The 23,892-nt window shown below is 43.2% G+C and overlaps 1 protein-coding gene across 1 annotated transcript; it reads right to left on the bottom strand.

Moving 5' to 3' along the window:
- Positions 1 to 930: 930 nt before the first annotated feature.
- LOC147899616 (UDP-glycosyltransferase 74E1-like) lies at positions 931 to 16,851 on the bottom strand. Its single transcript, XM_087377759.1, has 5 exons — positions 16,490 to 16,851; positions 3,202 to 3,266; positions 2,371 to 2,856; positions 2,208 to 2,231; positions 931 to 2,075 (listed from the first exon to the last, which is right to left on the bottom strand). Exons 1-5 carry the CDS (start codon positions 16,849 to 16,851, stop codon positions 1,144 to 1,146), a joined length of 1,869 nt encoding a protein of 622 aa, XP_087233885.1. The 3' UTR covers positions 931 to 1,143.
- Positions 16,852 to 23,892: the final 7,041 nt, after the last annotated feature.

Raw genomic sequence — 23,892 nt, 5'->3', positions numbered from 1 at the left:
AATATGCAACCCAAAAAATTAGACTATAATTCACTAACTCATAGACAGATGCCTTCTTCTTTTTTAAACATGGAATATGCAACCCAATTTTTTTTTCTTTCTTGGCAATCTTACAACTCCCTAGGAAAACTTAAAGTAGATGTACACTAACACTTAACATAAACCTCCAAGATCTTGAAGGTAATGTTTAAGTGTGCATTAAGATCAAGGTAATGTTTAAGTGTCCATTTTTGAACCCTTGATGTATTAGTGTTCTTTGTTCTAGAGAGGGAGGAAATGGGGGGAAAAGAATACATTATTGTTGCTAGAGAGGGAGGAAATGGGGGGGAAATAAAAAACACACAAGGATGGTAAGAGGAACCTAGAGAGATTTAAGGAGGAACTCATGGTAAATTTGAAAACATGCCTTGCAAAATGAGAGGAGCAAGGCATTCCCGAAAACTCTAGAAGACTTTTTCATAGTGGACTTAAATGAGAGCTTTGTGATAATACTTGGGACCGTTACCCCTTGCTATAGCTAAAGATTGAGACCATTACCCCTTGCTATAGCTAGATGTTTACGAAGAGAAGAGAAGAGAAGAGAAGGGAAGAAAGGACACCTAAGAGGGTGGAAGGAGGTGATACAGAAGCAAGAGAGAGAGAGAGAGAGAGAGTGAGTGTGTGAGTTTCACCAAAAAATGTGTGCGCCCGCATGTGTTTTCTTTTTCACCTAAAAAAATGTATGCGTGGGGTGTGTGTGTGAGAGAGGCAGGGGGCTCTTGCACCATAATGTTTGCAAAACGTGGACAGTCCACGCCGTAGCAACAATTCCTGATTACAATCCAAGAATGTTCCAAAAACATAACATAGGCGCCGATAAATAATAATCGGGTCAGGCACGAAGTATATGAAAAGAACGAGTCCTTACGACTGAGTAATCCGGAATGTTCTGTTGCATATTTCCAATTCAAACAGCCTATCAACAGATAGGCTGGCTTGCTAATTGAGGGTGCTGATGAACAACTGAGGAGTTAGTCTTGCATGCCGAGTGCGTGGTGCCGGATGCGATGTAGGTTTGATCTTCTAGTTCGCGACGGCTGATAGATAACTGAGAGTTTTAGTCACTGCTCGTGCACAAGTGTTGCGACGTGCAGCCATGCAGGATCATGGGTGCTTTCTTCGCGGTCTCCATTTCAACACGTCTGAGAAGAAACCGTTCAGATCTTTTCTGGACGACCCCGCCCCCCTCACAGCCTGCCTCGCTGCCTCTCCCAATTCGGCTGCTCGCTTCCTCACTTCCATCCCTTCCTCAGAGGACCGCAGCATCAGAGAGTTTACCACTCGCTCCAACTCTCCCCTCTCCACCAGCCCCTGTTCGTTCTTCTGGAAACCCAGGCCTGCTCGCCACTGCCTCACTATTAGCACTTCGTTCAGAGGGCCATCGTTGCATATGGGTAGACAGAGCATTGGAACCCCCATGTACATACTCTCCACCACCGAATTCCAGCCGCAGTGCGTGAGAAAACCAGAAATGGCAGGGTGCTTTAGGACTTGCAGCTGTGGCGCCCATGAAATTACAAGACCTCGGTCTTTGGTTCCGTCGATGAAGCCTTCTGGCATTTGGGTTCCTGGAAGAGCAACCCAAAGGAATGCGTGCTGGCTAGCCTCAATGCCCAAAGCTAGCTCGGTAAGCTGAGTTAACGACAAGGATGCAATCGAACCAAACGATATATAGAGAACAGACGAGGCTGCCCGCCCATCCAGCCACAGGAGGCAATCAGCGCATCCAACTTCTCCGTTGCTCTCGGATTCTAACGACCCGTCACGAGCTAAGCCATAAGGTAGCAATGGACCCACAAAGCGAATGGGAATGCTCATAGGTACTGCTGCTAATAATGAACCCTCAAGTTCAGCAAAAGAATTCAATAGAACACAAGCTGTATCCCTGGTGCCAAAACCGTTACATTGCAAGAGTGATGGTATCATCCCGTTGTGTCGAAGCTGTAATTCATGTGCGCGCTTCACAAGTGAAGTTATGACGTTGTTGCAAATGGGAAGCCCTGAGAAGATTTCTGGCCGATTAGATTGTACCATATCTGTCACATAGATCCTTTTTCCCTTCAGATGCAAGAACATACGGGTAAACCTTACAAACTGACGTAAATCCTACAAACTGACGTAATTTTAGACAAAAGCGTAGGTCTTAGAGCGCATGTACGGCCACGTACGTATAAGAGATTCCATCAAGCTATCTGTTCCAATATAACTAATCAAACATAAAAATGAATTACCAACATAAGTCGAAACGGATTATTCAGGGTAGGTGCATGATCGGATAGTAGTAATTGATGGTGAAAATCGAGAGCCTGGACCGAGTTTATGCATACTCACCTTCTAGTTTAAATTTCCCCTTGGCGATAACAGAGCCTAGGAAGAAGATAGCCGCGGAGGATGTCCAGAACATCGCTCGGGCAATTCCTAGTTTATTCGCAAGATCTTGCGTCCATGGAAAGAGGTGGTCGGAGATGATACAGGAGATGGGGTCCGCAGAAGAATGGGAGTGCTTTATTAGGTCCTCAAGGAGGTCTTTCTGCTTCTCCATTCCATCAAGGATGGTGTCCAAGCAATCCAGGGAAGAATGGTTACCGGTGAAATGAGTGGGCAAACCGTTAGGAATAGTGACAAATCGGATGTCGAGTTCAGGATCAACGGGAGGGGGGGCGGGCATGCTACTGTGGGTGAGGGGGGTGTTGACGAAGGTGATGGTAAAACCTGAGGCAGCGAGATGCTTACAGAGGTTAAGGAGGGGGTTGATGTGGCCGTGGGCAGGGAAAGGAAGGGCGATGGCATGGAGCTTAGGGGCGGAAAGCTCCATTGCTACACAGGAGGACAAACAGCCTTAAAACCAAAGCAAGGAATTCCACACTCCACTACATGTATAGTGCGTGCTTTTCTAAGTAGCATGTGAAGATTAGAAAGGCATGTAGCTACATCAAATTGTAACCCGTCTCTTTCTATTTCTATATCAAGATCAACGAATCTTTTCATCTCTTTTGTGAAAACCCCAATAGGACGCTACTAGCCTCCCCCCATGGACCCGCTAAACACGAACATTTCCTCTCGAGCCTCATGAGAAAGTTGTTGCATTTCTCACTATAAGCCCCACCGCGGGGCGCAATATCTCACCTCATTTGCTCTCCAAAAGTGGCAACCTGCTCCAACCTGCACTAAGCCGTAGAGACAACTGCAAAACCTGCAAAGAGAAGCTCAATACTCGCATCCCCAACCTGCACACCAGACACACTGAATGCAAGCCCATTTTGGCACGGAGAGCGTGAAATTGGCATCTTGGGTCTGATCTAGAGGGTACTCCTAGCCATCCCCTGGATTGACTTATTTTATTCAATGGCATCGCTCCACAAAATTCGAGACTAGTTGCATGGGCCTCAAAAAAGGCTTTACATTTTCGAATTCCTTGGATACGTCGGTCTAAGAGCGCATTCCCACAATATGCCAAGAGAGCATATATATTGCAGAGAAATGCCCAAATTACTTGCTAAGGCTACCTACGTTCCCACCCACTGTGCTGAATTCTTAGGTACTAGAATTCAACATTGAAAGGCTCTATTGGAGATCGATTTTTTCTCTCGTTAAATAGGCATATCGAGGATTTGTTGCCATTTGTCAATCCCATTTCTTCTTTTCTCTCAATTTGTCAGCTTCAAGTGCAAGCCCAGAAGTAAATCAACCACCATTGATAAAAAAATTCCAATCAATGCCTAATTTTATGTGCGTGCGCGTGCGGGTGTGTGTGTGTGCATGTGTGTGTGTGCGCGTGCACGCGTGTGTGTGTGTGTGTGAGAGCGAGCGAGCGCGAGAGAGAGAGAGAGAGAGAGAGAGAGAGAGAGAGAGAGAGAGAGAGAGAAAGAGTGTTTGTCCGAACCTTATTAAAGTAACATTGTCATCGAGAAGACAAAATTACTTGGAGAAAGAGAAGAGAGACAATCAAGCTAATGACAATTTCTAATCGAGAAGAAAAAATTACTTGGAGAAAGAGAAGAGAGACAATCAAGCTAATGGCAATTTCTAATCGCATCTAATAATTGAGATGGACCAAATTGAATCTAAACGCTCTTATTCTACTAAAGGTCATAACTATTTTCTCCCCTTAATAGACTCTTTTCAACCAAGTTCTACTCTTCTGTTATTAGGTGACAAAATAAAGCATTCAGAATGTCATGCCAACAATTGGCATTGCAAATGCTTCTTAGAGGAATTAGGATTTTTGGCTATATTGGAGTCTAGACATGGTAATGAGTGGGGTGGTACCTATTATCTTGTATTCCACTTTGGAGATTTACGGGGTACAACATGCAATTCAAGGCTGTTTGGGTCGCAATTGAGGGAGCTTTGGATGTCACATGTCAACAACTTAGTTTAAATGTTTGGTCATGCAAAAAGAGCTTCTTGTTTTTCCAAGCATCAAGGTAAGGCCCTTAAGACTTGCAACTACTCTATTTCAGTCTCATGTGAGAAGTGGTGCAAGATTACAATGACAAAATATGAAGAGGGGAGAGGAGAAGAGTGGAGATGAGGAGAGAGGGCACATCTAGAGAGCACACCACAAATGACTAACTGTATACTAGATTTAGTTGAAAATGTAGAATATATACAAACCCATTTAGGGTTAGGGTTAGGGGATCTAACCCTTTCCTTTATAGCACTCACATGGGTTAGTGCTATGCACATATGATAGTGCTGTGCACATGTGATCACATGATGTTCAGCATGAACTCTCAACACCTTCCCTCAAGCTCAACATCATGAAGTAGGCCTTCCCTCAAGATGATGATTCTGGGGGATCAAAGAAGGACTGAGCATTACATTCCATCACACCCCTTTAATGGGAATGTCCCATTAGGGGAGAATTGGGGTCTCAAAAGGGCCTCATAAGGAATGGATTAGGGAATGCTTAGTGGGCTAATGCAAGGGGCTTGGAGGGTCCCAAAGAGGCCTAACCAACCCAACCTAGGTGGGTTAAGCCCACATTTGAGCCCACCTCTCCCCCCATCAATGAGGGGAGGGGGCCACTTTTTGAAATTTGAATGTCAAATTTCGAATCTCCCTCCCTCCCCCTCTCTCTCTCCCTCCCTTCCTCTCCCTCCCTCCTCCCTCCCTCCCTCCCTCCTCCTCCTCCCTCTCCCTCTCCCTCCCTCCCCCTCCCTCTTCCTCTCCCCTCCTCTGTCTTGCTCCTCCTCCTCCCTCCTCCCTCTCCCCTCCTCCTCCTCCTCCTGGCTCCTCCTCCCTCCTTCCTCTCCCCTCCTTCTCCAACTGCCCAGGCTCCCTCTCCTTTGCTCCTCCCTCCTGCAGAATCTCTCCCCTCCCCCTCCCTCCTGTAGCATCTCTCCCCTCCTCCTCCCTTCTACAGCAGCTCCTTCCCTAACTTCTACACCTGTCACCCTACTCTCCTCCTCCTCTTCCTCTTGCCCTCATCTGCTTCTCCTCCTCCCTCTTCCTTGCTACTCTGTCCCTCTCATTGCTCCATCTTTGCTAGCTCTCCCCTACATTTTAGCCTGCATCACTGATACCTCTCTTTGAGTACTCATGGCACCATTCGAGGACATATCCAACAAGTACCATGTGAACCTACTACTGGAGTCAGAATATGCAAGCACACACTCTTTGGGATATAGTGGAACTCCTCAAAGTGTGCTCCAAAGTCTTTGATTGCAAGGGAAGAAGCATCTTGACTTTTGGGTGGATGGAAACTTGTATCCTTTAAACCCTGCAACCCAAAAGAGTCCTCCTTTTCATACAGTGCATGATGTTGTTTAGTTTGTTGGCAAGGGACATGCTGGATTACTCGGTTATTGCAATCGATTGAACCATTCGAGATCAGACATTGGCTATGCAAGCAAGCGAGGTGCAGAGAGCCCAAGCAGAAGAACTTGCACATTTGGGAAATATTACTATTGTGGCAATGCATTAGTATGCAGAATCTCCAATTGTAAAACAAAGACAGTGACAAAGCACATGCACTGGACTTGGAGCGACATGAATTGGAAGAATCAATCCAGAAGCTCATTGAAAGCAAACAAGATTTGGAAAGGTCTATCTATGGCCAAGTTCAACGTGCTGTGGAGAAGGAATGAGAGAGTCGATAGAACAAGTACAAAAGTTGAAGGGAACACCTTTGGGATTGAAGGAGAGGAAAAGACAAGTGCAATCTATGGATGCATTGTCAACCAATAATAGTGCCCGGAAGAGGAGAATACGGGCTACAAGTTTAGTTCCCCAAATTTTCAATGAAATTTCTTACTCCAAAATATTTGTGGTGTTGCATTCTTTCCATTAAGATTCATTTGTACTCTACTTTAGGAATTTCATGGAGGATGTAGTGGGATTAATGGAAATGGATGATAGTGATCCTTCATATGTTCTAAGAAGTTTAATAAAGCTTGAGTGATGTCATGGAAGTGTTGAAGGACCCTAGACAAAAAGGGCTACGTAAACAAGTTGCTAGAGAGGTAATGAAGGATTTCAAGGGCCTCGTCCAAGCAAAGGAGGTGCTTCGAGCTTGTGATGCTGCTGGTGTAAGTCGTGAAGCTTACAATTCTGTTTTTAAAATTTTCAAGTCTGCTATGGAGGAAAAGTATAAGATATCTACAATGCCATTGCCAACACTGTGGTCTGTAAGGCTTGCACATCAAGAAACAAACCAATGTGCTAGAGAAAAGCTTGGAGGATACCATTGTGTAAGTGGCACAATGACTTGGAAGAGTAAAAAGAAATATGGCATCCAAACGTTTGAGATGAATGCTTTCAATAATGTTTACGTGGATATAGAGAATTTGCAGAGAGCCATGGCCAAATTCTATGGGATGAGAGAAGAAGGTAAGAGAAATTCCCTCTTCTTATTCAACTTTATTTCTTCTCATTTCTATATCCTTACTGTATTTCTCTTTCATTGTATAGATGGCAAGCTAGTATTTGTTATAAAAATGGATGAAGCTCAGTTGGTAAAAGAGCACAAGCTAGAGAGGGTGGTTTGTATTATGAACGACGCCTTGCGTTCTGCTCAAGGGGATGAGGAAGTTGAGAAGGGTTTCTCAGTCCAATCTGAGAAGGATATATGGTGGCTTGCAGCCTTTGAGACCCCAAAGGAGTGCCATGAGACATTGAAGTGGGTTTTCGAGAGAACCGGCATCCCATCAATTATTCGAAGACAAGAGGCAGGGAAAACATTAATAGTGGATGGGCATGGAACGTTTCAAGTTGAATGGCATCTAGCTGATGATTTGAAGACCCTCAAGTGCTTGTATGGTTGTGATACAGGTGCAGATGCAAAATGGACATGCTTGTATTGCACCCACTCTCAGAAGATGCAAAAGGGAAGCCTACAGTGGGAAAATGGCATCCTTTCTTGCAACTAAAATGCACAGCCCCTGATCATCACAAAAAGGATCCTCAGTGGGACCCCATTCCACCAATTCCATTGGAGTGGGTACACGTGTGTGTGAAGAGAGTGGGAGAGAGTTAAGGAGTCTCACTTGCAGCTTTCTCACATACACAATGGGGGAATATTCTTGCTGCTCCAAGTGACTGTAGCACTCCCAAAAGAAAACACATATCCACTGGTAGATTGTCTATCAGAAATACTACCAGCCCAATCAGCATCAGTGTATCCATGCAACTGCATCTGAACCCCAATCTCATAAAACAGTCCATACTGCAATGTGGACTTCACATACCTCAAAATGCATCTAGCCACATCCAAATGCGGTTTCCTTGGAGCCTGCATAAACTGAGTTACCAACCCAACAACATAGCTCAAATCTGGCGTGGTAATAGTCATATAAATCAAACTTCCTACTATGCGTCTGTACATAGTAGGGTCTTCTAGAAGCTCACTTGCATCTGAACTCAGCTTCACATTCTGCTCCAAAGGAACTGAAATAGGCTTACAGCCTGTCATCCCATATTTGGACAGCATGTCCAATCCATACTGCCTCTGCAAAAGCCATACCCCACTTGTGGATCTAATCACCTCAATGCCCAAGAAGTAATGCAGCTCTCCCAAATCGTTCATCTCAAACTTCTGCTTCATTACAATTTTCACATGAAGGATATCTTCATCACTATCACCTGTGATGATCAAATCATCAACATAAATGACAAGCGTCATAATACCTTTCTCTGTTTTTCTCACATAAAGTGAGAAATCTGCTATGGAAATCTGAAAGCCAATAGTGACAAGATACTGTCCTATCTTGTTAGACCATGCTCTGGGTGCTTGCTTCAAGCCATACAAGGCTTTCTTCAACCTACAAACAAACTCAAGATGAACAGCATGCACATAACCTTGTGGCTGCTCCATATAGACCTCTTCTTGCAAATCACCATGCAAGAAGGCATTCTTTACATCCATCTGATGTAAAGACCATCCCTTTGATGCAGCCATAGCAATGACTACTCTTACGGTTGCCATCCTTGCAACCGAACTGAATGTTTCTTCATAATCAATGCCATATGTCTGTGCATACCCCTTGACAACTAATCTTGCCTTGTATCTGCTCACAGAACCATCTACATTGTGCTTCACCTTATAAACCCACTTGCAGCCAATTGCATTCTTGTCTTTAGGCAAAGGCACGAATTCCCATGTAGCATTTGCTTCCAAGGCATCCATTTCTTCATCCATGGCTTTCTCCCATTTTTCTTTTCCCATGGCTTGCTCAAAAGAAGTGGGTTCTGGTTCATGTATCACTTTGACCATATAGGCATAGTGAATGGCTGTAAATCCATCATATTTCAGCCTATCCACAGGATACTTAACTCTGGTAGACCTGCACAAAATAGGCTCACTACCAAGTGTTTTCAAAACATCCCTTGTCTTCCTTACTCCAGGTGTAACAACAGAAGGAATACCCAACTCATCATCAAGGCTCTGTTTTGAGCCACTGGATTCACCATCCACATAAGAGTGACTTGCATTCACATCAAACATGGGCTGATCTACTTTCTCGTTTCCCTTTCGTGATACTTGCATACCACTTTTGGCAATCCTGCAATAATATTTTGGGCCTGCATTAATTTAAGTCACTATACATTAACATGACCAATGCGTTTATGCCAGATATCCATATTTGCAACTTCACCGGTCCCATGTGCAAACATTGCTGCACTCAATTCAGGCATGTCCGCATCCAAGGTAAACATCCTGCCCTTCTCCTTCCCTTTTGCTATCAAGCGACCTTTATTTTTCATATCCTCAACAAAGCATCCATGAGGATTAAATATGACTTGCAAGCCCTGCTCAACCATTTGACCAACAGAAAGTAGGTTCTTGGTGATGTTCGGGACATGAAATACATCAGATAGATATTTCTTTTTCCCATCCTACATAGACAAAGGAATTTTACCAATATGCACAATAGGATGTGTAGTATCATCACCAATCTCCACAAATCTTGGTTTATTCATTTTCCTTGCATCCTACATCCATTCTACATGACCTGTCATGTGGTTTGACGCACCTGAGTCAACATACCACACATCATTGCTTTTTTCTACACTTGTCACAAAATTGGTCATGTGCTGCACCATAAACAATGCATAGTGCCACTTTTATCCCTCCTACAATATTGAAGATTGTAAACAATGTGGGGTGGAATAATTGTGGATTTTGACATTTTCCAATTGATAGTGGTGCAATTAATTTTGATGTTTTGAATGGTTTTGTTTCATGTCAATGTCAAGTTTTTCCCAAAAAATTTATAATTATTTTTATTTGTAATATTTAGAACATTTGGGTATATATAGGCTATAAAGTTACTTTAGTTTCAAAGTTTCACTATCATAGCCATAGTTCTCCTAGCTACCAAACTACCATGGATTCTGCTAGGCCTGCCTTCCATGATTTCATCTCTCGTACTCCATTAATTGATAGAAAGGAGGAGTTATTTCTAGTCTTTAATAAATGCATAGATGTCCTAGGCACCTACTTGGGAGCCCGAGACGATTTTGAAGACCTCATCAAGTACATGCAAGACTACACCCTGAGTTTTGCATATCAACTTGATGAGTCTACAAAAAGATGGGTCCCAATTGATTACTTGAAGTACTTGTTCAATCAAGAACCTAGGTTCGTGAAGCATTTAGATCGCTTTTGAGCCCACCAACTCACACCCCTAGGGTTTAGGGAGGTGGACAGTGATGACCTCCTAGCATGTGGAGTCATTGGAAACACAAGAAATGGGTTCCTACTATCTTGGAAAATGACCTTTATTTTCCTTCTCTAGGAGGGAAGAGGAGGCCTCGACCTCAAGCCCTGACCCTGCCCTTGCCCTTTTCGATCCTCTTATTTTTGACGATGAGCCCAACATCTACAATAAAGAGCCCATAGATGAAGAAGCTAAGGAGAGGGAAGCTACATTGGCCCTGGAAGTGCTCCAGCGACCTCCTGAACCCCATTCTACTTCTCAAATTCCATCCACCTCGGGCACCACCTTTGATGACCCCACAACAATGATATGGTTTCTTGCTCCCCTTCTTGTTGATGGAGAACAATACCTCTTTCTCCATGACATAGAGGTTATGTTTGGTCTCTGGGAGGATGAAGCTCTTGGTGTCCTGTGTGGATATGAGGTGGACACGACTATGCAAGAACCTGGGTTTTTGGGAGTAGATGATTCAATAGAAGAGGTTCTTGCTTTATTACTAGCCCAAATCAAAGATGTAGAGACATCAATCTACTCCGACCTACCTGATGTTCCAGAAGAAGCCTCCACATCTCACTCTAGATAGTAGGAGGCCTCTAGATCCATCCTCATTGACAAAGAGGAAGGGATTAAGCATGACAACTCCATAGTGGTAAGAAACTATGAGCTTTGAATTTCTTCTCTCTTGGTATACTTTTGCCTTAATGGAATTCTAATGTAATGTTGGGCTATTGCAGGAGGCATTTGAGGTCGACCTATTCTCATCTCGGCAACGCCTTATTCGCAGTAGCTTCAGTCGAGATCACTCACTGGCACATTACCTTGGCCAAGCAAAAGGGCGCTTTGTGGTTATCCACAAAAAGTTTTCTCGACATGGCACTGATGACCTCTTGAAGTGCAAGGCCTTGTCACGAGTGATTGGTCATGCTGACATCAATCGCAATGCTGACAAGGTCATTTTAGTGAACTGGATGGTTGCCCTTGTGAAGATAGTGGGAGAGAAGGAAGGAGTCTCACTTGTGGCTTTCTCACATACACAATGGGGGAATACACACAAAGGTGGAGGCTGAAAATAGTTTTCCTCTTCTTAGTTGTGAAAGCCAAAAGAACTCTAGTACAAAGAAATAGAAGAATCCTATATGTGGGTCTCAAACCAAACTCAGCTAACTAAGGTGGCATACTAACTGAGCCACGAACTAGAGTACATAAGGATAGCTGTCATCCAGCTATTATTCATGGGCGGTGTACCAACCGCATCTGCAGCTAACAAGTCGGTGACATAAATGCACAACGGTCACCTTGGCATATCACGAGTGGACCTCGATATCTCAACAGCCCTCAATGCCTTTGGAACCAATTTTCAAGGTATGGCATTGACGGCACCAGCCATGTCCCTGGCTAGCAACGACAATAGTGTTGACTCTCTATCAACTAGGTTTAGAGCTAGGAGTGTATTTGGGAATTCAAAGCCCGATGTTGTCAGTGTTTTAGAGAAGAGAGAAAGGCTTCAAATCCGTATTGTATAGAAATTTTATTTTATATGAATACAGATATACTTTTTATACAGTGCCCCATTTTGTGTTCTTTTACAAAATTTATTTTATACTGTCATTGTATTTTGTAACTTTAATTGTTGTTGGCATTAATATTTTCATTCACTATTCTCTTCAAAAGCATGCTATCATATAAATAATGGTCATTTCTTAGCAATCCAGTAAGAATCTCACCGCGCAACAGAAGGAAAATGTGTTCGGCATCACGCGGGGAGGCCAGAAATGCTTAAACCCTCTATGGCACATACTTGGTCAAATAGGCCCCATACACGCCATAGAGGGTTTTAGCATTTTTGGCCTCCCCGCACGATGCCGAACACATTTGCCTTCTGCACCATGGTGAAAAAACATAATTTGACCACTCAAATTCACACTGAACTTGCATAAACTGATGGAAAGCATCATGTAACATGTATAATAATATGGGAACAATAATAGAACATAAAAATATCTTTTATTCATTGGCCTCAAAGGGCAAAGATTTACAAAATGATTCAGGTTACACCAAATGAACCTAAACAACATCTAGGGCCTAAGGGATGGCGGATCGGAGCAAATGCGCTTGGCGAGTGCAAGGTCCTTATCCATCACTGTTACTCTTTTGGCATGGATAGCACATAAGTTCGCATCTTCAAAAAGACCTACTATCATCTGCTCCATTGCCTCCTGAATTGCTCCCATAGTGCCTCAAGTGAAACACACATCACTCTTGTAACGCTGTGCTATTTCATGTACAACACGCTGGAAGGGTGCACGAGGAATGAGATTGTCCACAGTGGTTTGGAACTTGTGGATCTCTTGAAGTGCCTTCATGCCTGATTTTTTGTGCCTCTTAATCTTTGGGGGACCCTACATTGGCTTCTGGACATGGCTCCATGGCCGCTTGTCCGCTTTGAACTTCTTTCGCCTCTCCTCCCTTGCAACCACCTCTTCAGACTCCTCTTCCTGTGTTTGGTTGGTCCTTCGAGGTGGCTTGTCGCACCTAGGGGTTTGCTTTGTCCTTGGTCTCTTTTCCTTTTCATGAGGTTGTGAGACAGCAGGTTGAGGCTCTTGCTCAGCTCATACTAGAGGCTCCTCATATCTGATAATATCGAGGCACAGAGGGTTGATGGTGCTCTTCCATGCGGTCTGCTTGGTTGGAGGATTGGGGCCAAGGTTCATTATATCTACGAGCCCGCCAAATACTTCCTCTTGTTGTGGTCCCTATAATCTCTCCATCTCCTCTCTTTTCCTTTCTTGCTCCCCTTGTTGGTCTAGATGCTCCACACCAGGACCCCATGGAGGAGGGAGGGGCAGTTGATCAGGATTGACAGGACTATTTTTCCCCTCTTGGGAGACATCTCTACTTCCACAGTTAGTTGTGTGGAAGGACTGAGAGGACCCCTGATCGTGCTTGGATCCTTCATCGTGCTAGGATTCCTCATGGTGCTAAGATCCCTGGGATCCCCCATGAGAGTCGGATGGTGGGGACTCCTGTTGCTTGGACTCCTGATGATGAGTCTGATCGCCTTCAGATCCTTGCTGATCATTGCCCTCTTGGCCATTGGGGCTTGCAGTGTGTTCGAGGGCCATGGCATTGTGAGGAGGACAACAAGTAGCACCTAAACGGCGTCTAGTGGGTCTAGTAGTTTGTTTAACTCGTGCCATAGAAATGAGGGATTTTAGGGTTTTGAAGTGCTTTATATAGTCTTTTTTAAAGCACTTTAGGGTTTTTCTTTTAAATTAGGGTTTTTTAAGTGCACCCCCTCCCCCCCCAGTCTTTTGTTGCCAGTTCGATAATACTTAATCTTCACCACCCTCCCTCCCAACCCACTCACCCCTCTGCCCTGCCATGTCACACATGCAATTCTGCAATTTCCAAACAAATTTGTGAATTTTGGTATCTATAATTGACTCAAAATAGTGTTAACTTTATTGATCAAATATTTTACATTTGGCGCTCTCTTAGGACCCAATGCCTCCCCTGTCTGACTCTATGTTGCAACCAAAGCACAACCCCTTGGCTCCCTATTGAGGACTTCCAAGCAGCACATCTCCTTGTCTTCTTGACATGTTGAACCACTTTTGCAAGACTTGAGACCTCTACCTTATCGCACTTGAGAGTCCTGGTCTCTAGACATCTATAAAACCAATCGAACATTTCATGTAGTGCATTGCTTCGCATGATATCACCCCCATGCCTTGTATTCTTGAAGTATGCTAGCTTTGTAGTGTGATTTCTCCATTCCCTGAGTATTCCAAATGGACAGAGGGCCCCATTGCTCCACAAACCATGAAGTATTAGAAACATAAACTGACTCAAGTTTAAAGCACAAATTTTCAACCTAAGGAGGATTACCATGTAATGTGTAATATGTGACTCCCCCCATGCTTCTACCATCAATGATATGAATTCTCCTAATGCTGTCCTGAATCTCTCATAATAAAGCTCATCTATTTGACCTTGTCTAAGAAACTTTATAAATGCATCAAGCTTTGTCCACAGTTTTGCTCTCAAAGTAGCAATTCGCAGATGTGAAGCTTGATTTGTGGTGCACTCACACAAAGCTTTCTAGTACTCCCAACCTAGGGTGCTTTGAGCCAATGTATGTTTTTCTTTATCAGCATTGTGGTTGGACAAGAACCTCCTTGCCTTTCCTCCACCCATGGACACTTTAGCAGGAAGATTTTTGTCTTTCCTGATTGTTTCTTGTCCTGATTAAGCTTCACATTGCCTCCATGAAGTCCCATTAGTAAGAGTAGCTCTTCAGCTTTTGCAATGCATTGTGCAGATACTTGCTGTGGCCTCAAATTCCAAGCATAAACAAGATGGAGATAGAGTAACTTATCAAGTATACGTAGTTCAGCATGCAAAGTACACACTATTGAGATATCGAGCTCCACTCGTGATATGCCAGGGTGACCGTTGTGCATTTATGTCGCCGACTTGTTAGTTGCAGATGTGGTTGGTACACCGCCCATGAATAATAGCTGGATGACAGCTATCTTTATGTACTCTAGTTAGTGGCTCAGTTAGTATGCCACCTAGGTTAGCTGATTTTGGTTTGAGACCCACATATAGGGTTCATCTATTCCATTTGTACTAAGAGACAGACTTCTTTTGGATTTCACAACTAAGAAGAGGAAAACTGTTTTCAGTCTCCACCTTACATCTCTCCCACTCTCTTCACATGCAAGTGAAAAAGCTACAAGTGAGACTCCTTACCTCTCTCCCACTCTCTTCACATGGTATCAGAGCTCGGTTCGTGGTAAGGAGCTCAAGGAAGCAAACCAAGTTCGCAATGTCTTGGTAAGAGGATCAGTGTTGCTTTCCTTTTTTGAGTTTGGGAGTAAATCTCTATAGGTACCACAGTCGAAAAGTGCAAGAGTGCACTGTCTCAGATTGAGACGCCCTTCGCAATGCGGCGAGAAGGTAGTATATGCGTTTCGGGGCCCATTTCGGTGGTTGAAGTTTTTCTCATGCACTCAAAAAAGTGCCATGTTTTGGTTGTGCGACCATTGTTCTACATGTTGGTGAAAAGTTACCGCAGAAATTGCATCGTATGCCTGTGCATAGAGATATTTGGAGTGATAGAATCATTCTTATTGCCTGTTGATGCAAAATCGTCACTAGGAATTGACTATGTGGTCAAATACCACTTTTGTCAGTTTTGTAGATTTGCCCTTGTGAGGCAGAAGTTGTGTTTTTTGCAGTGACAGAATATTTTTGCAGTGTTCTGTAATGGCGTCTGATGCTCTTTCACAAATAGTCACTGAAAAGCTTGACAAGAAGAACTTCCAAGCATGGAAATTTAGAATGACAAATTTCCTTGAGGGAAAAGGCTATTGTTCCCAATCAACAGGAGTTGCAGGCATTTAAAGGATGGCATGAGAGAGCCAGAAAAGTTATGTACTGGCTCTCTATTAGTATTTTAGATTCTATGATTGTGCATATTCACGATGCAAGCACGCCGAAGGAGGCGTGGGATACTTTGACAAAAATGTACAACACAAATACGCAAGCCAGGAAAATGTAGCTCAAGCACGAGTTGCATAATGTGCAGAGAGAAAATATGAGCATCAATGACTACCACATGAAGGTGAAGAAGATTGCAGATGCACTTGCTTCCATTGTGTCACCAGTGGAAGATGATGATTTAGTTTCTGTGACCTTGAATGGTCTAGAAAAGGATTATGCACAGCTCCGGACATCCATTGCCATCCATGAAAAATTTCCTGATTTTGAGGAGTTGATTGCTCTTCTAATTTTTGAAGAGCAGAGAAATGGTGGTGCATCTTCTTCAAGAGGAACTTCAAAAGAAACTGTCTTATTTTTGCAAAAAAAAAAAACTATCTTCTACTCAAATGCTGGAATAGGTAGAGGTAGAGGTAGAGCAGGCCGATCTAGAGGCCGTGGTAGAAATCAGAATATGCAGCAAATTCAAGAAAACCAGTCCTATGGAGGAGGACGTGGTAACCTTAGAGGCAGGGGGAGCCAAAGAGGTCGTGGTGGATGGCAGAGAGGCCAAAATGCAAATAGCAATGTTGAAGGCTACTACTATGGTAAAATGGGTCATATGGCTAAAGATTCCAAACAAGCCTCTCTGGCCTCAACTCTATGCCGCCTTTAACAACGACCTTGATCAATGACTCTACAACTCAGGAATGGTGGCCTCTTTAGCATCCGACCACACAGTAAAAGCAAAAGCAAGCTCTAGCAGCCACAACACAGACTCCTTCTGTGCATGAACGACTCACCAACGGAGGATCTTCATCAACAAGCTATAAGCAAAGTAGCCGCCAGCCCATCGCCATGTCCACAGCTGACTTCTCCTCCTGCCTCCTTCGTGCTTAAAGGGCCAAACGGGCCTCCAGCAACTAGCAGCTTCAATGACCTCCTCAAGCACGGGCATCTCCAAGCTCACCAGCCATACGAGCTTCCCGCTAGATTCTTGACTCTGTAACAACGAACGAGTTCTCTCCAAGCTACGCCTCAACCCACTAGCCCCGATTGCTCGCACAGCACCACCCATGTCCTGCATCATCGACTCCAGCAGCTCCTCGATTAGTGCCAGTAGCCGCCTATCTTGAACAGCTGCTCCACCAGCTGCGATCTCCATCGAGCCCTGCAAGAGCTCTCAGCATCAGCGCCGGACCCTGCATGAACTGCAGTGACTCCAGCGAAGCCGTCGTCGTCTTTGCAACAGAGAAGCTTCAAAGCTTCCTTTTCTTTGCTAAGGTTCCCACAAAAAGCCACATGGCAGACTGTGGTTAATTCTAGGTTAGATTAATGCTTTGGTTGAAATTTTGCCACGTGGCAGATAAGGGTATGGTCAACTTAACACACCATGGTTAAGTTAAAGTTAAGGTTAGTTAAGCCACATCAACATGCACAGTCAGCAGTGCCTTCTAAGCACACAGCCTCTTGTTAAGCACGGTATGGAATTCAGCATGTGAATCCCTATGCCACATCATCAAAGGCTCTCTTCTTCACAGAATCTTCGACAAGCCGTAACTTGCAATTCAGGAAGAATTTGGACACGTTCCAAAAAGGAAAAGTGATCGTCTTTTTGAGCTCTATGCACCTATCATATCAGAATCATTGTTAGCAATTAGACACTGCCATTGAAGCAAAACAAAGCTCATGGTAAGACCTTTGCAACAAATGGCAAATCAAAGCATGAATGCATACATCATTGCCATAAGCATGCCAAAAGCGCAAGTGTATGAGATGACCATAGCACGAAGCATGGCATCCACACATAAAGCATCAAGGCACATGGAAGAACAAAGAATCATGCATGAAGTTACACAAGGAAGAAGATTGCAGATTGAAGAATCAACAAGTCAACTACGTGGTATCATCGTGAGCCAAAAGGTGACATCAATGGAATGTATTGAGAAACCAAATCCTTGCCAACCTTGCCTATATTTTGTAAATCAAACCTAACCACCTGAGAGTAGCTATGAAAGCACCCAAGGGAGGTATTGACATGTAAACCACACTTTACCACCTTAAGTAGCAATGCATGCACTAAGGGGAGGTGATGGAATGTAACTCACATCTGACCACCTTGTAGTAGCCAAAGGATCATGGCACCAAGGGGAGGTGTTGAGAGTTGTGGTGCCATGAGCACATGTAGAGCAAAGGTATGAGTAAAGGGAAAGCTGCCACATGGCATGGAGGAGATATCCCACATGTGAGCAAGCATATGGATGTAAGTACCCTCACCTATAAAAGGGAGGTTCATTTGAAGTAATATCAATCAAGTCCTTTGCACTATCTCAAGATTCTCTTTATGAGTCCAAGCTAATCTATCTTGGAACCTAATTGACTTGAGGTACATGTCATGAGCACTATCTTCATCATGTTTCCACATAGGTTCCATCCACCTTAGAGTGCTCCATAGATCCTGAGGCACACATGTTTTGTTAGACAGGGTGATGACTCACAAGCTTCTTTGCACGCTTTCCTACCTTTTTACCATTTAAGGTAAAGTGAAAGGACTCAGACATGCAATCCTCCATGACCAATAGGTGTTTCCGCATGTCCCTGAGAGTCCACTGTGATGTGACAGTCACATTCTTAACATCTCCTAAATGAGAACCAATACATAAACTTACCCCTGTATTATCATCATTGTTAGAGTCAAGGGGGAGCCAATTGCCACCTGCTTTCTTCCAGTGCCTATATTGGAAAGCAAAATATAACATTTGGCGGGAGATGTGGTACTTGAGAACCACATTGTCCTTACATACATGGCATTGAAACAAATCACCCTTTTGTTCACCTTACCTGCTTCGCCAATTCATGCCAAGCAATTCCTCAAGGGCATTCTCATGTAGGCACTTGCATGACCACATGGTTTTTGTTCTATGCATATGGATATTCTAAAAACAAGAAGCAAAAATGTGCAGAGGCATAAACCAACCTTACCCCTTTAGAGCCAAATGTAAACTTCATGGCCATGCCCACATCCTTTGCGATCTTTTCCTTATATGATTGCATTGTTCTTGTGTCCACCATGCTGCAATCCATGTCTTCAAGTTGTCGTGTTGCAATGTTGAGATATCAAGCTCCACTTGTGATATGCCAGGGTGACCGTTGTGCATTTATGTCACCGACTTGTTAGTTGTAGATGCGATTGGTACACCACCCATGAATAATAGCTAGATGATAGCTATCTTTATGTACTCTAGTTAGTGACACAGTTAGTATGCCACCTTAGTTAGCCAAGTTTGGTTTGAGACCCACATATAGGGTTCACCTATTCTTTTGTACTTAGAGTTCTTTTGGCTTTTACAACTAAGAAGAGGAAAACTATTTTTAGACTCCACCTTTGTGTATATTCCCCATTGTGTATGTGAGAAAGGTGCAAATGAGACTCCTTCCTTCTCTCCCACTCTCTTCACATGGTATCAAAGCTCGATTCATGGTAAGGAGCTCAAGAAAGCAAACCAAGTGCGCGGTGTCCTAGTAAGAGGATAAGTGTTGCTATCCATTTTTTTCGAGTTTGGGAGCAAATCTTTGCAGAAAGAACAGTCAAAAAGTGCAAAAGTGCACTGTCTCAGATTGGGATGCCCTTCACAGTGTGGCAAGAGGGCAGTATATGCTACGGGTAAGGGCAAAGCCCCTTGTGAAATTATTTTTTTGATTCGAGGCTATTTCGGGGCCCGTTTTGGTGGCAAAAGTTTTCCGCAGACACTCAAGAAAAGGGCCCTATTTTTGCTGTGCGACCACTGTTCTGCAGATCGGTGAAAAGTTATCGTAGAAATTACATTGTATGCTTGTGTGCTGAGATATTGGGAGTGACAGAATCATTCTTATTGCCCGTTGATGCATAATCGTCACTAGGAAGTGACTGTGTGGTCAAATACCACTCTCTCAGTTTTGCAGATTTGCCCTTGTGAGGCCGAAGTTGTGTTTTTTGTAGTGACAGAATATTTTTGCAGTGTTCTGTAATGGCGTCTGATGCTCTTTCACAAATAGTCACTGAAAAGCTTGACAAGAACAACTTCCAAGCATGGAAGTTTAGAATGACGAATTTCCTTAAGGGAAAAGGCTATTGGGAGTTCATTACTAGAGCTGAACAAGAACTAGTTATGCCTAATGTTCCCAATCAACAGGACTTGCAAGCATTTAAAGGATGGCATGAGAGAGCCAGAAAAGTTATGTACTGGCTCTCTATTAGTATTTTAGATTCTATGATTGTGCATATTCAGGATGCAAGCACGCCGAAGGAGGCGTGGGATACTTTGACAAAAATGTACAACACAAATACGCAAGCCAGGAAAATGTAGCTCAAGCATGAGTTGCATAATGTGCAAAGACAAAATATGAGCATCAATGACTACCACATGAAGGGAAGAAGCTTGCAGATGCACTTGCTTCCATTGGGTTGCTAGTGGAAGATGATGATTTAGTTTCTGTGACCTTGAATGGTCTAGAAAAGGATTATGCACAGCTCCGGACATCCATTGCCATCCGTGAAAAATTTCCTGATTTTGAGGAGTTGATTGCTCTTCTAATTTTTGAAGAGCAGAGAAATGGTGGTGCATCTTCTTCAGGAGGAACTTCAAACGAAGCTGTCTTCTACTCAAATGCTGGAAGAGGTAGAGGTAGAGATAGAGCAGGCTGATTTTGAGGCTGTGGCAGAAATCAAAATATGCAAAAAATTCAAGAAAACCAGTCCTATGGAGGAGGACGTGGTAACTTAAGAGGCAGGGGGAGCCAAAAAGGTTGTGGTGGATGGCAGAGAGGCCAAAATGCAAACAACACTGTTGAATGCTACTACTATGGTAAAATGGGTCATATGGTTAAAGACTGCTATAAAAAGTAGAATGACATCATGACTGGAAAATTGCAGCAAGGCAATTATGCATCCTTTAGTAGACAGGGTGATGATAGAAATGAGCATCTATTTATGGTGCAGCACATGACCAATTCGGTGACAAGTGCAAAAGAAGGCAATGATGTATGGTATGTTGACTCAGGTGCATCAAACCACATGACAGGTCATGCAAAATGGATGCAGGATGCAAGGAAAATGGAAAGACCAGGATTTGTGGAGACTGGTGATGATACTGCACATCCTATTGTGCAGATTGGTAAAATTCATTTGTCTATGCAGGATGGAAAAAAGAAATACCTCTATGACGTAATTCATGTCCCAAATATCACCAAGAACCTAGTTTCTATTGGTGAAATGGTTGAGCAGGGCTTGCAGGTCAGATTTAATCCTCATGGTTGCTTTGTTGAGGATATGAAAAATAAAGGTCGCTTGATAGCAAAAGGGAAGAGGAAGGGTAGGATGTTTACATTGGATGTGGACATGCCTGAATTGAGTATAGCAATGCCGTGATTTCTGCAAAAGTTCATGAATGCTGAAGACATGTATTCACCTCCTCTATCTAATCTCATGACTTTGATCTTTTTGCCTGTCTGGTTTTCTACCATGGCTTTGAATTCTTGAAATTTGGAAAACATTTCAGATTTCTCTTTCAAAAAGTAGACCCAACAATATCTGCTGCAGTCATCGATGAAAGTCAAGTAAAGTGAACCATTGATGCTGCGGATCTGGGCATAACCCCATACATCTGTATGTATCAAATCAAGAATACCTCGTGCACGAGAGGTACTTCTGAGAAAATTGGTTTGCTTTTGTTTGCCGAAGCAGCATGTTTTGCAAACTTTTCCAAGAAACTATAGCTTAGGAATCCCAATTGCCATATTCTGATTCCTGAGATCTAACAAGTACTTGAAGTTGACATGACCATATCTCTTGTGCCATTTTGTAGATAGTGGCATCTGTTGCGGTTGAGCTGACATGACTTTTCCAAGAAATTGTAGTCTAGGAATCCCAATTGCCATATTCTGATTCCTGAGATCTAACAAGTACTTGAAGTTGACATGACCATATCTCTTGTGCCATTTTGTAGATAGTGGCATCTATTGCGGTTGAGCTGACATGGCATGCTTATCTAGTATTGTAGCTAGCATTCTGTACAAGCATCCTTCCTTGACACCTTTTGCTACTAGCTGACATCTTTTGGATTTATCTTTGATAGTGCATTCATCTCCGTCGAAAATGACTCTGTAGTTGTGTTATGTTATTTGACCTACTGACAAGAGGTTCTTGTTGAGTTTTGGAACATAGAGCACATCTTTCACTAATCCTTTCGTACCAGTGAAATTGTTCATAGGGATAACACATGTCCCTTGAACTAGATTCGGTGTGTTTTCTAATGTGTAGATGACATTCTTTTGACCTTCTAATGGTTTCATCTCTGTGAACCATTCCTGATGATTTGTCATGTGAGATGATGCAGCACTGTCGGTAGACCAAGGATCATGTTCTGCTTGGATGACTTGATAGTTGAAATCCTCTTTTGGATTGTAATCAGTGTTGTCTGGGTACACTGCATCAGTCTATTGCATTTTCTCGCTTGCAAAAAACATATTCCCATGTTCATTTGCAAAATGATTGTGACTAGAATGTCCACCACGATGATTTCCTCTGCTGCAGAAATTCCCTCGATTACTACTGGATTGACTGCCTTGGTCATACTACTTCTTGCGGCAATCTCTTTCATAGTGTCCAAACTTATGACCGTAGTTGCATTGAATATTTGACATGTTGGTGGATGCATTCCCTCGTCCTTGGAATCTTCCTCGATTGGAATGATTTCCTCTTTGTTGATTCAGATGTTGCTGAGGCTGATGCTAATGCTGATTCTGACTTTGATTTTGTTGCTAATGATGACCACTTTTCTAAAATGATCTACCTCTGCCTTTGCCTCTGCCTCTGCTTCTGTCTAAAGCTATGAATGCCTGATCATCAGAATGACCTTTTTGTGCTTGAATTACTTGTGTCCTAAGTTCTTCACCAAGTAGGACTTGACTGAAGTTCTTCCAGTGTTGGAATTTGCCATTGGATGGCAATACTCTGGATTAGATTCTCGTATCCCTCTCCTAGTCCATTCAAGACTACTTGAACCATTTTTGCAGGGTTCATAGTCTCTCCTATTGCTACAAGTAGATTGTTGTAGTTTTTTATGCAGAGTACATAAGCATGACCGGTTTCACTGTTGTTGCAAAAACTCTAGTTAATTTGGTTTCTCAGTGTGAGAATCTTGGAAGTGTTCTTGGACTCGTAGAGAGCTGCAAACATATTCCATGCTTCTTTTGATGTCTTGACTGTGTTGAGTTGTCCTAGCATGACATCTTGCACATTATGCTTCATCAGATGATAGGCATACTTGTCTTTCTTATCCCATTCTGCTTGAGCTCAAGCAATGGCAGGATCTGCTACAAGTGCGAAAATTGTTTGTGTAGCTATAGATCCCATTGTAGATCCCGCTGCAGGTGCTGTGACAACAGGTGGAGTAGAGCTAGCTAGATCGTCCAATGGTCTAGGTGTAGATCCATCAACATACTCCCATTTGTCCTAAAGTACAAGAATGGTCTCTATTCGGTATTTCCATGTACCGTAATTGGAGTTGTCTAGCTTAGCAGATGCCTCCAGATTGAGGTTGCTAGTCGTAGACATGGTGCAAGAAATGTACTCAAAGTGTCATGAAAATCACTGTATAAATCAACTGCCAAAACACTGACTATGGCAAGTGAGATCTCTGAACTATCGGTGAAGATTTGCAACATATAAAATTTGATTTGTATTACAAGGCTTGTGGCAAATGATGTCGGGAATAGCCAAGAGGCTTTACAAGGTTGAAATGATGTGCACAATGCCGTGAAATAGCTGTATAGGCTTTACAATGGTGGCATGTGTGTGTGAAATCAAATCTGGTGCTATCTGCCCAACGAACAATCGGCAATGCCTCTAAAAAACTTTGACGTTGGCTCATTGAATTGATGAACGTCAAGTTTCAGGTAATGTGATGATGTGAAACCGTATGTGAGCCTATGAACTGACTCCAAGTAGATACTAGTCAGGAATTTTTGGGCATGGCTTAGATAGGCAACTTGGAGAGATTCAAAGCATCCCCTCTATGGCGATCTAGTCTACTCTAATCTACATCTATACCAACCATCGATTGATGAAAGAAAAGCAAATAATTCCTTTTCTTTTGTTCTTTTTAAGTGCTAGGTCAGATGCATCGATGTAGAGGCAAATGTGTGTGTAGAAATTGGTTTTGTTGGT

Source organism: Dipteris shenzhenensis, chromosome 8 (assembly GCF_047967505.1).
Source record: "Dipteris shenzhenensis isolate YYH24624 ecotype China chromosome 8, Dip_SZ_1.0, whole genome shotgun sequence".
Classification (NCBI taxonomy): domain Eukaryota; kingdom Viridiplantae; phylum Streptophyta; class Polypodiopsida; order Gleicheniales; family Dipteridaceae; genus Dipteris; species Dipteris shenzhenensis.
The sequence above is the reverse complement of the archived record's forward strand: the minus strand, read 5'-3'. Positions and strand labels throughout refer to the sequence as shown.

Coding starts and splice junctions, on each gene's coding strand:
- LOC147899616 (XM_087377759.1), bottom strand. CDS start 16,851: ATGGAGATCGCAGCTGGTGGAGCAGCTGTTCAAGATAGGCGGCTACTG. Junction 3,267..16,489: donor TTGATGAAGATCCTCCGTTG/GTGAGTCGTTCA, acceptor TCTGGTGTGCAG/GTTGGGGATGCGAGTATTGA. Junction 2,857..3,201: donor GTCTCTACGGCTTAGTGCAG/GTTGGAGCAGGT, acceptor CCTCCTGTGTAG/CAATGGAGCTTTCCGCCCCT.